The 15,137-nt window shown below is 41.3% G+C and overlaps 1 protein-coding gene across 1 annotated transcript; it reads right to left on the bottom strand.

The window, feature by feature from the left end:
- Positions 1–481: 481 nt before the first annotated feature.
- LOC136780366 (uncharacterized) lies at positions 482–13,942 on the bottom strand. The gene is made up of 10 exons (XM_066738677.1): positions 13,731–13,942; positions 7,612–7,634; positions 7,399–7,478; positions 6,807–7,203; positions 6,247–6,722; positions 5,869–6,158; positions 5,498–5,793; positions 5,300–5,356; positions 5,097–5,222; positions 482–3,444 (listed from the first exon to the last, which is right to left on the bottom strand). Exons 1-10 carry the CDS (start codon positions 13,751–13,753, stop codon positions 599–601), a joined length of 4,614 nt encoding a protein of 1,537 aa, XP_066594774.1. The 5' UTR covers positions 13,754–13,942; the 3' UTR covers positions 482–598.
- Between the last annotated feature and the right edge of the window lie 1,195 nt (positions 13,943–15,137).

The following is a 15,137-nucleotide window of genomic DNA, read 5'->3' on the forward strand; positions in this document are numbered from 1 at the left end:
ATCCTCTAATCGAAAACAGGTGCAGTGGGATGAAATATTCGATAATCTACTAAAAACTTCATCCTCAAACAGCAAGTGACAATAAAAAAACAAACATAAAAAAAATAAACAGTAAACTAGAAATTGTAAAAAGATAAAAAGCACTGCTGGACCTGTTTTAACCCTATATAAGCGTACTGAAAATAGATTATACAGGGTGAGGATGGGAAAGGAGGAAAGGAGCAGAGAGAGAAAGAGAGTGAAAGAGAAACAGACGCCTGGACGACAATATGGATCGGCGCATCAACGTCGTGGGTGTGCAGAGTCCAGGTGATGAGTTACCTAAGGGGCTGGTCGCAGTAGAATAGATGAAAAGAAAAAAGAAAAACCAAAGTGACAGTGAAGAAGAAGGAGAATAAGAAAAAAAAACAATAAAAGAAAAAAATGTATGAAAAATCTAAGTATTATAATGGAAGCGATATGTACCGATAGAAAAAAAAATCACGTGGTCTGTAGCCCCGGGCATCGTGGCCCAGTCTTGCGAATCTAAACGAGGCTCGTCCGTGGACCGGAAGTCGCGGTCGGAGGCCACTAGGAGGGCTCGAACTGCTCCGGGCCATCAGCAGCGGTAATTTTTGGCACGGGACGTTACGGAGATGGATAGGACCTGCGAGGGAGCATTCGACCCGACCATATCCTGACTCCTCAGTGCCTGGGGTACGCTCTTGGTACTCTTGATACGAGGACAGAGCACGTTCACCTTGTAAGCCCAGTAAGGCATCTTGCTCTCGAGGATTCTGTGGGCCATCGACGGCACCACTTCCGGTTCCTGCTGATCCTGCTGAACGTTAGGACTCTTCCACGTCTGAAAATAAGCGTCTTCCTCTGGTACCGAACGCTCCAACTCCCCGTCCAAAACGTTTGCCACTCGACCTGGGACGCTTGTACTCTTCAAGGTCAAAGTGCTCGAAGGAGTAATCTCGGTCTCTGGCATTTTCCGCCAGGACTGCTCGCACACCGGAGAGTATTCCGGAGAGGTCAAACCACTGGAGTAATTCGAACAGTAATTTTCGTCGTAATTTGAACTCGATTGCAACGGCAGACTGAGCAATTCCCTTCTGCACTTTGCATCAGCGTCGTTCGAGTCACCGGGTAAGGCGGTGTCGTCGCACAATAACCGGAAGAGCCTCGAGTGGGTCTGGGTACGTTTGTATCTACTCATCTTGCGAGTCGACGTGCACTCGGAATCCGTGTCAACTTCTGATATAATTCTGCTCATATCTGATGTGACTCCGCTGTCCTCGTCATCGGTTTCTTCTCGAGAATTCTGCACGCTCAGCAAATGTTTCTTGCTTCTCGTTGGATCCAAACTCTCCTGGCTTTGGTTACTCATTTCCGGTTCCTCGTTACTCTCACTCGATGCGTTATTTTCAATTTTGTTCTCGTATCGTTCTATGCTTTGTTCGTCAATTGTTTTTTTGTGTTGATCGTATAGTTCGTCCTTGAGAGTCTCATTCGATTGGTCCAAATCGCCCCAACCACACTCGGACACCACTACTTCCGGTGCTACAAAATTTTCCTGTGGTTTCGAATCTAAAGTGTTGCTCGTGTCCTCTATGCTAAATCTGTCGAGAGCATTTCTTGAGTCCTCGGTGTTATCATTGGACTCAAGGTCATTAATATCAACTCGATCCTCATCTTCGTTCTTTGCTCTTTGCTTTTTAGCGTAATTCGTTATTCTCATTCTAATGGTGAATTCCGTTTCTACGTTCTCTTCTACGTTAATACTTCTCACCCTGCTGGGGTCCTTTCTCAAGGTGAAACTAACTCGTGGCGTGTCATCGTCGTTCTCCTCGTTTCCGGTCTCCACGAGAACCCTCTTATTATTTTGTCTTTTGACGATAAAATCCACCACGGTATCCTCGTCTTTGGACGTGGAACTTTCATCTTCGTGGAATGCAAGACTAACGCTCTCGCTGGATTCGTTAACGGGACTGTCGTGCTTGACCTCGTCCTCGGGGACCAGCAACGAACTTCTGTCAAGGGTACAATCGATGCCAGTATCGGTACAATTGCTTCCCTCTTCGTGTATCCTAGTGCCTGACGAGTAATTGGCATCGGTTTTCTCAGGCTTAACAGTGCTATCACCAACAATCACTGTGGTGATATCCTCGTTGTTTTCTGAAACGGAAAATTTGAACCTTAATGGCAAGCTAACACTAACCGTTGCTGAATTCTCGGCATCGTCCTTGGCAGACTGATGAGGACTCTCGTTATCAGTTCTCTCGGAATCCTCGTAAATAACGCTGAGCCGATGAGAAACGCAGTTACCGTCGCTTCCAGGTACTTCCAGATACAACTCTTCGCTAAATGGACCACCAGCGATTTCAGCAACACCCTCCACGCGCTCGGTATCCACAATAATCTCTGGAACGTAATTAGATATTGCACCGTCGTCTTTATCCTCGTTATTCTCTATTCTCTGAGGATTCAGTCCTGTCGAATACGCGAGATAGGAATCCGAGTCGTCGCTGTCGCTGGAATTGCTGGAGAAACGATTGCTGAAATTGTTATTGCTGCTAGTACAGTTACCAATGCTATCCGTAGGATTGGTCGATCTAGTGTACTCGTTGTCGGTATCGTTGGAATCATTGGAATCGCTGGTATCGATGTAAGTATAATTAGGAACTGACGCCATTGCTATGGGATTTTTAAGACAATGAGAACCCGGTCGATTGCTGATTTTATTAAGTTTGCTCGTAGTATTTGGAAACTCGCTCTCCTCGTCTGTGATATTAAAAGCAATCGTGCTGGACTCGAGGTCGTTGCTGGTTGTTGCTGAAACGTTGCTGGTCCTCTCCCAAAGCGTTACTGGTTGGAAAACATTGAACGATAAGTCAGCAACGTCCTTTCGGCTATTGCTAGAAATTTCGTTGCTAGGTTGTTGCTGGTGAAAATCTGTCGATTCGGAATGATTATGGAAGCTTAAGTTATCCTGGCACAAAGAGCTTTGCTCGTTGTAATAAGAATTTGGATTTTCAATATCAAATGAGTATTGCTGACTCTGTTGCTGGTTATAAAGCTGACCGTGCTGATCGGGATTATCATTGCAATAGACTTGACTAGTCTTGTACGAAGACTCTCCGCTAATTGGTGCACGGCTATTCGGGCTTTCTTTGTCAATGGGGTAGTTTTGCTCGTAATGAGCGTAGCCCGGAGTATTGTAGAAGGGGTAATAAGTAGAGTTGAGGTTATCGTAACGGAAATAAGCGTAGGGATCGTAAGTTAAACTCGCGGGACAATTATCTGACTGTGCAGCGTATTGAACCGGATAGCAGCTCCACCAGGAGCCATCGGGTGCTCGAAAGGGGGTGGGGCAGGGAGGGAAAAATACACCTTGCTGATTGCCCGGTAAGCTACTCTCGGTTTGACAGGTGAAATCTGCTTGACGATTTTCTTGCGTGGCTATAACAAACAGCACATTGCATTCAGACAAGGCTCGACTGCTACTATAGTCAGTGTAAAGTTGTCATTTGCGTTTTCTGTTCTCCACTCTTCTGTTCTGTTTCCCGCGCTCTATCGCCAGAAGGACCACGTTAAACATTCCAGTGCCGCACTCCTCACCCTCCGAATCAATCTCCAAAATTTTCCTCAAAGACCTAACCAGGATTTATTTTCATCGATGTCACACTGCATCGATCGATAACCGTAAAATGCATCACTTTGTCTCGAATATAAAATTATCTATAGCAACAAGAGTATCAAAAGTTATCACACACAGGCACGGAAGAAATGATAATCGTAAAAATAACATTTTTCTTTGCTGCATAACCTCTTTCACTGTTCATTCTGGCAAAAATGTTTAACGTTCGGCAGCTTCTGCGAGTCGTGTGAGATAAAGTCGATATTACGGGGGAATGGACTACCGCGGGATAAGCAAAATAATCGAATTGATTAGGAGTAAGAAAAAAATGTTTAATCCTGTGTTCAAAGGAAATCAGCGAAAATTTCGCTCGAGGCAACAAAGACATTGAGAGAGTCTTCGGCTAGAAGAATCTCAAGTATGGCAATAATCACGGGATTAAGGAAAATTCAACGAGAAAGAGTAAAATATAAACGTTAGCTAGACGAAAAGCCTCATTTGTGATGGTTGGAATTCTTTAATATGGATTTCAAATAAACTATAATAAAATACAACTAGAAAGGCTTCGTTACAGTACTACCCCTTTCTATATACATATATATATATATATATATAGCATAATAATACATGCAACTGCCCACTTGTAATTATTGTAAATCCCAGCGATAGTAAACACGTGATATTATTAATATAACATGCAACATTCTCTCGTTAAGTGTTCAATTCATTCTTATAGCTTGCAGTATGTACTCTCGTATTAATTCCTAGGCTTAAGGTAGTATCAGGCTATTTCATTTGGACATGAATTATGCATTATGAGTATATAATACGTGAAATATACAAATACGCGGGAAAAGATTGGACATGAAAATAGCCAAGTGAGTCAACTACAGTCCGCTCGCGTAGCAGTCACGTTTCAATTTTCAAGAATCGAGATTCGTATTTGTGACTCACACTGTGCTCGAGATTATTTCTCTTTTCTCATCTTTTTTTTTAAGCTGAATAATAACATTCATTTCCTTCAGGCTTCATCTTCTTTCACCTCCTCCTCTCGCTATCTTTATCCCTCTCACACTGTCTTTCTCTCTCTTATTCACGCCCACACACTCTTACACACTCGATCTCTATTTATCCTCTGTGCAATCCCATTCACTCGCCAGTCTCAATTTTCTCTCTCGGATGTAATTTTGCTTTTACCAATCGATCATTATCATCAAATTTATTGACTCATGAAAGGAATTTTCGTTATTCCTGTGAACACAGGATTGTAGCATTTATCAGCGACGCTATGGTATTACAACTCGAATAAATTATTCATTAGAACATTGTGAGACGCTCGTCACTGAACATTAATGTACAGAGGTGAAGAAGCTTTTGTGATTAATTCATGAACGATTTGCGTGTTTCTTAAACGTGTGTTTTTAATTGAGACATAATGTAAGGTTTTCAAGGTCGATAGATTTGCGAGACTTACCGATGGATTCCGGTGCTGTCATTGCTTGCAATATTCTGAATGATCTCGATGGAATCGAACCACCCACGTATTTCCTTGGCTCGGGTGCCTGTTGCTCGCTCGGTGGCAAATTTGCCTGTGTCTCCTCTATACAGAGTTTCCCAATAATACAAATTAATTACGAATCCTCTATGCATCCTACCAATTATACAATTCAAACTTACCAAATGATTTCGAGTTCCTGTTTTGCCTCTTATTAACGGCGTTTGGTGCTCGTGGTCCTACAAATATTAATCTCGTTTAATGCAAAGTTAATAATTTGTAATGATCGAAAGAATTTGATAAATAATAGTAAACAAAAATTATTTACATGTTCCTTTTATAGTTAAATAGAAATTGAAATGAAGAGACTAGATTTTTACCTGCGTTTGCCGTTATTTCTCCGGAATCAGTCATGTTCTGCAAATAACGAAAAGCCCTGGAAGGTATCGCTGCACCCCGGTATCTAGGATCCTCCTCTTGGTGAAGATACGTGTCACCGTCGACTTGTTCCTTAAACTTGTTCATGAGACTTCTGTCTTCCTCGGTGAGCTGTAATTTTCGTAGCTGCTCGCCGTCCACGTCGTTCTGTGGATCAGTATCAGTTATTTTCTGGAGAACCCGGAAGGAGCGCGACTGTAACGGTCCTGGTTCCTGTTGCGTCACTGGTTGCGTAATTCTAAAAAGCATATATAGTACATCGAATGATGTAATTCAGTGAAAAATTTATATTCGACGAGTGGCGTTCACTAACACTCTGGGTGAGCGATCAGCAATGTTGTTCCTGATGTTTGAATTAGCAACTTGAACCGTTGCTGGTCCTGATCTTTTTTCTTGACCTTCGACCTGGACAGGAATAATGTAACCACCACCAGATTGCTGTATGTGAGGAGACGATGGATTTACGAGTTGAGGCTGAGCCTGTACTGGACCTTGACCGGATTGCTGACCCCATCGTTGCTGATGGTGGGTACTAGGGGAGTTTTTGAATTGATGATGACCAGCTTCGTTCTTAACGCTAAATACCGATGGTCTATCTTCGATCTGTACGTGGAAGATATATTAACGTATTAAAATAGGAACTCGTAAAAAATCTTTCAGCAATTTTGACTAAAAGAAAAATTTCACCAACTCGAATAGGTATAACTCGTTCCTGCTGTTGCTGACGTTTTTGATTAAGTTGTTGCTGGGGTGGCTGATAAGATGGCTGAGGCTGATAAGGTTGAGGAGATTGCTGGTAAATCGGTTGAGACTGATAAGGCTGTGGCGATTGCTGGTAGGTTTGCGGTGATTGCTGAAATTGAGGTTGCTGTTGCTGCCACGGTGGAGATTTCTGAACAGGTTGAACTTGGATACTCGCCGTTGCTGAACCATTGTTATCCGGTGAACTGGGTGATTTATTTCCAGGTGCCCTCTTCGCCCACTCCGGAAGCTCACCCTGAGGCTTCTTATTCTGCAGCCACGGCGTAGGAGCTTTCGCCAAGGTCACTTGTGGCGGCGTGCCAGGACTCTCGGGTGTTGCTGGTCTAGCCGCGTTCACCATTAATGGCGTCAATTTCGTTTCAACCTTCGTCACGTTCTTCACTGGCTCCTGAGGCCTCTCTGCGAATAAAATGATTCGAGAATTTTCAATTGCTGGAAGGATGACTAAAATAATTGCTGAATATATAATAAATAATTAATAATTGCCTGCTGTTGCTGGTGCTCTGTTTACGATTGGAGGGGGTGGTATACGACTGACCGGGGCTGGAGGCTGTGCTCTGGTGGGGGGAGCTGGCGGTGGCACGTTTGTAGGGAAAACAGGAACAGCAACTTGAGGCTGCACAAACAAACTCGGCGGTGTAGTTTGATTGGGCGATTTGGCCTCCATTGCTGATTTCGGAGGGCCCTCGATCCCTTCGTCGTTGGCATTCTTAGCCACCCTCCGTGCCATTCTTGGGCTTCTAATCTGCGAAAGGTCCAGTTTTCCACCCATTCCTGGTGTATACGTGAATGGTTTTTTGTCCTTCGTCAACATCGCGTTCTGTATTGCTGCTGGAGGCTCGTAACCATCGCCGCTACCTGCCTGCTGCCTCTGCACTGATGGAGTCTGCGACATATTTTTTTCTCAACTTTCCATTCACCAAATATACTCTACGCTTTTAACCTTCCCCTAAGAATATCTTTTCAATCTCTCGAATAAGGATTCAGCTAATTTTTATTAACATTCAAGAATAATAAACCATTTAGCCATCAATAGTGCTTTCTCACTGAAATCTCAATTTCAACTGAGACAATTTCTTACCTGTGCAGTGTTGATCCTCATACCTGGCATTTGACCAGGTGCAGGAGGTGGCGGTGGTGGGGGTGGCGCTGGACAGAATCCTAAAATCATTTATAAAATTGTAGAATTTCTACGTAACGCTTGCACAGTTTTTATAACGCGAAATGTTGGATGAAATATTTTACTATTATCGTTTTTACTGATAAAAGCTGTAATAGATATAGACATGCATACCTGTCGCAGGGGTATCGCCATTCCTGGAAAAGAAAACGGTTAATTAATTTTGGCATTTTTAGGATTTATCGATGCAAACTATTTTTTATTATAGTTGAAGAGGAATATCGATTCTATTGAATTGAGAATTGGGCGATTGGGTCGTTCGTATGCAAAGGATTCTGGGAATCACGGAAATAAGCATGGCTCGACCCACCCACCTCGCGATCTCGTCGAAGCATTCCTGTCTTATCTGCGGAACGCGACTCTTCCAAGTGTGAGTCATCCCGAGCTTCCATACACTTACTTGGAAATACACACGGACGCAGACAGGAGAAACTTACTCGCACCTTACCACCCAAACTGGCTCACCTAACGATTTACCTGCACGAATTTTCGATACTTAAGACGAAAGAAAAATAGTTCAACGATTCACAGCGGTTTTATCAATGAAATTTATTCGTCGCATCGTGCTTTTCAAAGATTTTACGAGACTCTCCTCCTTGGCAAATCTGATTTATCAAACGAGCATTCGCGGTTTATTGTTCATTGAGCAGATCTAAATATATCGCTGGTGTAAGCAACGAGAAATCATGATTGTAAGGCGCATTTTCAAAATTACAAAATCTCCAATGACGGCTCTTTCCACGATTATAAAACGTGAAATATACAGTCTGTGAAAATACGCACGTGCCTAAAACACTGCCAACTTCGTCACGTTTAACCGTGGAGCATCGAAATAATCATTTGTCCATTATTAACGTAAAAGCAAAGAAATAGAGTAGATTATTTTTATACAAAATTATCACATCGAGCGAGACAAATAAAAATCTGAATTTTTCTTAAGTATTAAAATGATTATGGAAAATTGTTATTACTGTAGGAGTTTTTATCTCAGTGATTCGTCGGTGGGACGAATTTGTAATTTTACTGAGATGACCTTGACATGCTGGATTAAGCACAACTTCCTTAAATGGAGTGCCATATGATTGTTTGCAAAAAATATGAAATTAAGTGAATTGAATGAAAATCTGGATATTTTTCTCAAGCATTGAAATCGCTGTGGAAAATTTTGATGCATGCAGGATTTTCATCTCGATGGTTCGCCAGTAAGATGAATTTGGAATCGCGTATAGTGGTACGACCTTGCAGTGCTGGATTAAGCAAAACTTCCTTAAATGGACTATTATGCGAGCCTTGAAACTCGACTCATCGCCAGATAACTCTGTGATCTCGCAAATGTAGGTTAACTCTTGATACTTGCTCGATGATGCCTTTTTAAAAAAATCATGTAAAATCGAAAAAAATGTCCCAGCTTTTCTTCAAAAGATTTTAATACAAGTCAGGTTCAATAATTAAAAATACTATACCAGTTAGACATTTTTATTTACAGAAAATATCGTTGGAATAAAATTTCTTATGCAAACTGGAATTTTCCAAGAAATTGGAGAACGTGGCGAATACAATATTTCTGCCAGCGAATAATTTTTGCATTAATCATCGATAATGCAAATTTTGCATTATCCCCAGGAAGGGACATTCTTATCCATCGGATATTCCTTTCAAGGTAAGTGGGCCAAGATTACCATCAACGATATAGATGGCTGACGAAACGTTAATTGGCAAACGGTGAAGGAATTGTCGTCTGCATAAGTAATCGAATCGTTACTATTCGAATTCATAGGTGATAAGGATATCGAGTTGGAGCAGCCACGACGTTACTTTTAGAACGCGAAAAGTTGCAAATAAATATGAGGCAATCGGTGAAAATTTCACAGTCCTGGACTCTGATATACATATATGAAAAAACGAATCGTTTTTAAAACGACTAATAGAAATAAAGCAGCTGGACCACAGAAGGATGGATAAATGACGTTTGACCCTGATTTATATCGACGATTCTCTATTTTTACCCCGGTCACAACTGTACACCGTCGTGTGGCAATAAGAGTACGGATCTTCCCTAGCAGGGTTACTGACCCCTTTAAAAAAGGTACCGTGCCATCTAGAAATCTCCCAGCAACCTATAAATATTCGGATATCAAGTACGACACGCGTTTATTAAAAGAGACATCCATCCACCGGCAGCCTAGTTTGCTCGAACCATTAAAACGCTACTCTTGGACTCTGTGCCAAATAGAAAATTATCCACATTTGACGTATCTGTCTTAATAGCGATTTAGCATAGACAGCTGGGAAATTATCGTGTTTAACGATTGGAAGACATTGGATCGGCTCACCTATATAATAACATGAAAATATTCAAATTTAATATATTTGTTTTAATAACAATTTAACGCTGAAATCTTGAAAACGATCGTATTTATAACGAAATAGAAAATAAAGGATCTGCTGAACAATACTATTACCATTTTTGTAAATAGAGATAATTAAATTTTTGGAGAAAACAGGGTATATACCAGCGATCGTGAGTTGATCGAAAGCTGAGCTTTCGTGGAAAAGTTCGGTCATGGCGAATCGAATACACGATGCCGCGGGACTCGGAACCCAGCCAACAGGCTATAGCATAGAAATGTATTTAGGTAGATACGCGAAGCAGAGTTAATTTTAGCATGGGCTGACCTGCGCGTTAGGCCGCCGGATAAAATGCTTCCGATTATTTTATTTTTAGGATTTTGCCCTCGTGATTTTTCCTACGGCTTCCACGCGAATTCTCAGCCAAACTGAACTGTCTCCTCGCGCGAGGGGTGAAGTCTGCGAAAAATCCTCGTGAAATTTGGCCCCAAAGAGCAAGAGACTCTTAGCAATCACCAAATATAACCCGAGTTCCTCTTGGAATTTTCTCGAATCTCTCTATTCGCTATTTTTGCTTTTTTTCCTCCGTTGGAAAATTTCTGGTAATTATCTAGCACGAACAATGCTTGAATTATAATAATTTAACGAGAGTAAAAAATGAACAAATGATTCAATAGTGTTTGCTAGAAATTTGGGAAATTACATTTTTGATGAATTTTCAAGACACATGCTAGAAAGGTATTGCAAGCTTAATGCGCATGCAGAGATTGGTGATTTTTTTGTCAAGCCTCCGAGAGACAAGGACCTTTAACCGTTTGGGATCAAGCAGAGAAGTCAACTCTCTCTTTCTCTGTTTCACTCTCTGGATGTATACGACAAAAATACACTCGCCTCGCGACGAACCGATGACGGCACGTGGCAATGAATAATTTTCCTACACCTTTGATCGAACGGTCATTCACATCACGAAATTCGTCTGTCATTAAACTTTTCTCACACTTTTTTTGCACCATCGCGCATAGATATCTCAATCGATACATCAAAATTAATCAAATCTCACGACTATTAGAAAATCTTTCTTTAATTAGACAATAAATTTTTATGCAAAGATTTTAGAAATAATGAGAATACAAAATTATAAAATAATATGGCATCAAGTTGGATTCTAGACAAAAGGAGAAACAACGTATAATCTCTATGCAATGAAACTATAGAAATTTCCATACAACATTTGGGAGAAATAACAAGGATAAAAAATGATAAAATGATAAGATTTCAAGTTACATCGGATAGAGATGAAAATCTGACTGTGTGTGGGCTAAGCTTTTGTTGGCTGGAAGTAATAGCGTTGAAGCGAAAAATTGAGAGAAATAACGAGAGTAGAGGGTCATAAAACAGAGCGGTTAGGTTAGATTCGAGAGAGAAGGAGAGCTGACGGTGGGCCAAGCTTATGTCAGCTGGAAGTAATATTAGCTTCTCTCGGATCCCTTAATGGATGACCTTTTTTCGCGTAAAGCAAAGCGAAAATTGCATCACGCGCTCTTTGCACAATTTATTTGCGGACGACTTGTGTTTTGATGGACGCCAGGAATTTGTGGGCCCGAGAATCAGAGTCCACATACACAGGGGGGGGGGGGGGTTATCGAGAACAAGATGAAACGCCTAAGCACGGTCGAGGAGAGCCATACATATACGAGAAATAAAAAAAAAAATAAAAACCTCGACGCCCACACGGCTCTTGGAGAACCAGCAAAATCGTTGTAGTCCTCGACCGTTCTCCAAAGAAACACTAAAATTCCATTATGGCATTTAGACTCTACGAAGGAGTAATAATTTGAATACAAATATTTCTCTACTTTTTTCTTCAGACCAAACAATAATAATATTTGCAATTCGTTAAAACACTATTAATTTCCACGTGTGTCCCTTGAAAAATAAACTCCACCTGATTTTCAATGAAAAAAAATTCTTGGAATAAATTAAACCATTTTCTCAATTAAAATTGAATTGATTGAAAAAGAGATTCTATACAAAGAAATCAAATGTAATTGTAATAACAATATAAAATATTAATAAAGTTAAATATTCATTTTAATCAGCAAAAACAATGGTTCATGTCTGTTTATATAAGCAAAGAAAATAAGAAATTGATTGGTAAACATTTAACGAAGGGCCAGAAAGCTCATCGATGATGGAGCGTCCGCGTGGTGGAGTTTTAGTAGGTCCGAAGAAAGGCGATGGCGCGACGTGCGAGGTACACGAGAATAGAATTGTTAGGAAAGTTCGGGGGGTACGAGGAGTGCAAGACCGCGAGGAGGAAAACCTCCGTGGGCGTGTATCACCCGGTTTGCCATTTAGCATATACCCATTGAACTCTACGGCGTGAAATGGATCCGATCCAGCACAATAATTTCGAATATCGAAGTTGAGAGAAAATTGTTTTCCCTTTTTCTCATCAAAGAAGAGCATTTTGCGGAAAATCGGAGACAAATTTTCCGGCGTTTCGATACTGAGGGAGATTGCGCGAATGAACGACGCACTGTTCTTGATTTTGACGCGGTGGCGGAATATAGGTCGTGACGCGTGTTCTTGGAACCGTGGCAAGGCCCATGTAGCGTTCGAATCGCGGCTATGAAGGAGCATCTCCGCGTCACGACTCAGGCATGGATCTGGAAAAAAGCCCGACTGAAATTTAGTCGAGATTTTTCTTCTTTTATTTTCACCCTTTTGCATCTTTTATTCTTTTTCTCTATTTTTATTTGTCAAAATTGTAAATAAAGTTAATTTTATTTGGCTCTGCAGCAAGTATACAGGGTCACATTAGATGAAGTAGCCTATGTTATGGACGTTAAATGCTGTTTAACTGTGAAACTAGAGGAGATGGAAAATTTTGCTATAGGACCTTTCCGACTGCAAATGGAGAGACGCTTCGAAAAGGTCTCTTATTGAAAAAATTGATATCTCTTATAGTTAGAGAGTTAAAGAGAGTTTCGTGTTTATAGTATGGATGATTTTAGTGATTTTATCTGTTGGACCCTGTACAAGCATCTCCTCGCCCTTTCTCTATTTCGCTTTCTCTCCTCCCCTCCCTTTTTTCTATCTCTCACCTTTCCAATCACTCCGAAAGACACTTTAGAACCCCGTGCAGCGAAAGACCCATTAAATTTCGAGGCCATTAGTCACGCATACCAAAATAATATTGCTCGAACGTAAAACAGCGCGAGAAAAGCCAAATTGTCCGAAAGACTTAATAAGATCCGAGACGGCTATTCCTGGCCACGGGACAATCTCGTATAGGAAATCTTACACCCAGGTGGGAGGATTTTCGATAGAGAAGATAATTTTTGCTGCTCGTTAACCCCGTCCTCGAGAAATTTCCAAACACTTCGTAAAACTTCGTCGGTCCAAGTGCCAACAATTTCCGACGTAAATCCATGAAATTGCACTCTAGCAATTCTCTATGGAAAGTTACGAGTGAATTGTTGAAAATTTCAAACAAGGTCGATTGCTCGCTGACAGAAATCGCTCATTATAAAACCCATCATCGTCATCCAGGAGAACTCTAACTCCACAAAAAATCGCGTTAGTTAAAATCGAAGAATATTCAGATTAAACTTGCCAAAGTAACTTTTTGTTACCAATCAATGAACAACGATTGATACAAAATTTAGCAACTGCATGGTAAATGGTTAAAAATATCTACAAACATTTATCAAACTTCTTACGTCGGAAGAAGACAGAAAATTAACGCCAAGGTATAGTATAGGAAGGTTAAAAAAACGTGGTAAAGTTGATCAGCGTAGAAAGGGTGGGGTGGGGGTCTGGGAGAGGGGATAGAAAAATGTTTTAAGGGTTGGAAATGGGTAGTAAAGGGGACGGCTTACCCAACGAAAGCGGAGGAGTTCATGACGGCGCTTGGGAAGCGTTCGCTGGTAGCCCGATGTGGGCTTGTGTGGCCCGTGCGTGATTTTGTTGTTCGAGAGATTGGAACCGGGCACGAGCAGCACCGAATCACCGATGCCGACACTAGCGCGCGCCCGCCGCTACTGCGGCTCGTGTCGAGCGGGTCGAGCCGTGTCTCGCGATCTTCGCGATCCTCGACGAAAGAGAAGTCGGCCGCCACCAAACGGCCCTCTTTCTCTCCCTCTCGCTCTGGCTCTCTCATTTCTCTATCGTTCCTTCCTTTTCCCGTTACCTCCTCTTATTCTCTCTTTTTATGGATTTACCTATTTAAATATTTATTATCCCCCCCCCCCCCCCTCTTAGACTAGTAGAGAATATTACCTTCGACTCTTGTCCTCTTTCAATTTTCCTTTCCTCATCCTCTCCCTCTACATCTCGCTCTCCACCACTTTCATACACACACACACACACACACACACACCTTCACTCCACTTCCTCCATCAGTCCACCATCCTCCTCCCTCTCGTTTCTCAAACACTCCACTCAACCGTCCTACCACGTTCCGCATATACATCGAAAATATCGCCACTGCCACGCCATCGATGCTCGACGCGCTAAACGTGTTTCCGATTTGACTCTCACTTTCCGATTTATGGTAAGGATCACATCGAATACTCACCTGCCCATTCATCCGTACAATCCCTTCCATTTTATCTAATTATTGTAACTCAAAGCAAAAATTGTTATCTGTTTATTAGAAATTTACACAGTGCACTATATATAGTGTCTATATATATATAAAGAAAATTTTTGTTTTAAAATGCGAGGATAATTATTCTTGCAGCTTTAATTATTTAAAGATTATTTTTTTAACAATAGCATTTAATTTGGTTCTTTATTATTCTTTACGGTAACAAGTCTGACCTAAATGGTATATGATGCAAATTTTACAACATTTCAGATATTTGCAGAGAGTCTACACAGCTGGGTGTATTTCAAACGACTTTACGGAGGGACCGTACACAATGAACGAGCAATTGGAATATCGAGATAAGATAAGGTGAGGCGAATGCAAGGAAAGAAAGAAGAAAAAGTGAAATTAGCTTCGCTCTCCTTTTCCACAGTGGCACTTGCCCAACAATCGTAGCTTTGTTTTCGATTGGCCAGGCACGCTGGAAGATTAATGATGCCTAACGTAAAGGGGATGATGAGACATTAAAAGCGAAGCATCCATCATATTTTCTAACCTACGAGAACCAATTAGTCTTTCCCCATGGATTCCTCTAACGACAGACTCAGGGCTTCTTCAGCATTCGACGAAATTTTTATTTTTTCAACTTTCTTTTGCTCCTCATAAATTTATCAATTGCGAAGGTTGACTGATTAGT

This window comes from Prorops nasuta, unplaced genomic scaffold (genome assembly GCF_024137725.1).
Source record: "Prorops nasuta isolate Cenicafe-Biocafe unplaced genomic scaffold, Cenicafe_Pnas_1.2 PNAS00002, whole genome shotgun sequence".
NCBI lineage: Eukaryota > Metazoa > Arthropoda > Insecta > Hymenoptera > Bethylidae > Prorops > Prorops nasuta.

Coding starts and splice junctions, on each gene's coding strand:
- LOC136780366 (XM_066738677.1), bottom strand. CDS start 13,753: ATGAACTCCTCCGCTTTCGTTGG. Junction 7,479..7,611: donor TGGCGATACCCCTGCGACAG/GTATGCATGTCT, acceptor AAATGATTTTAG/GATTCTGTCCAGCGCCACCC. Junction 6,723..6,806: donor AAACAGAGCACCAGCAACAG/CAGGCAATTATT, acceptor GAATCATTTTAT/TCGCAGAGAGGCCTCAGGAG.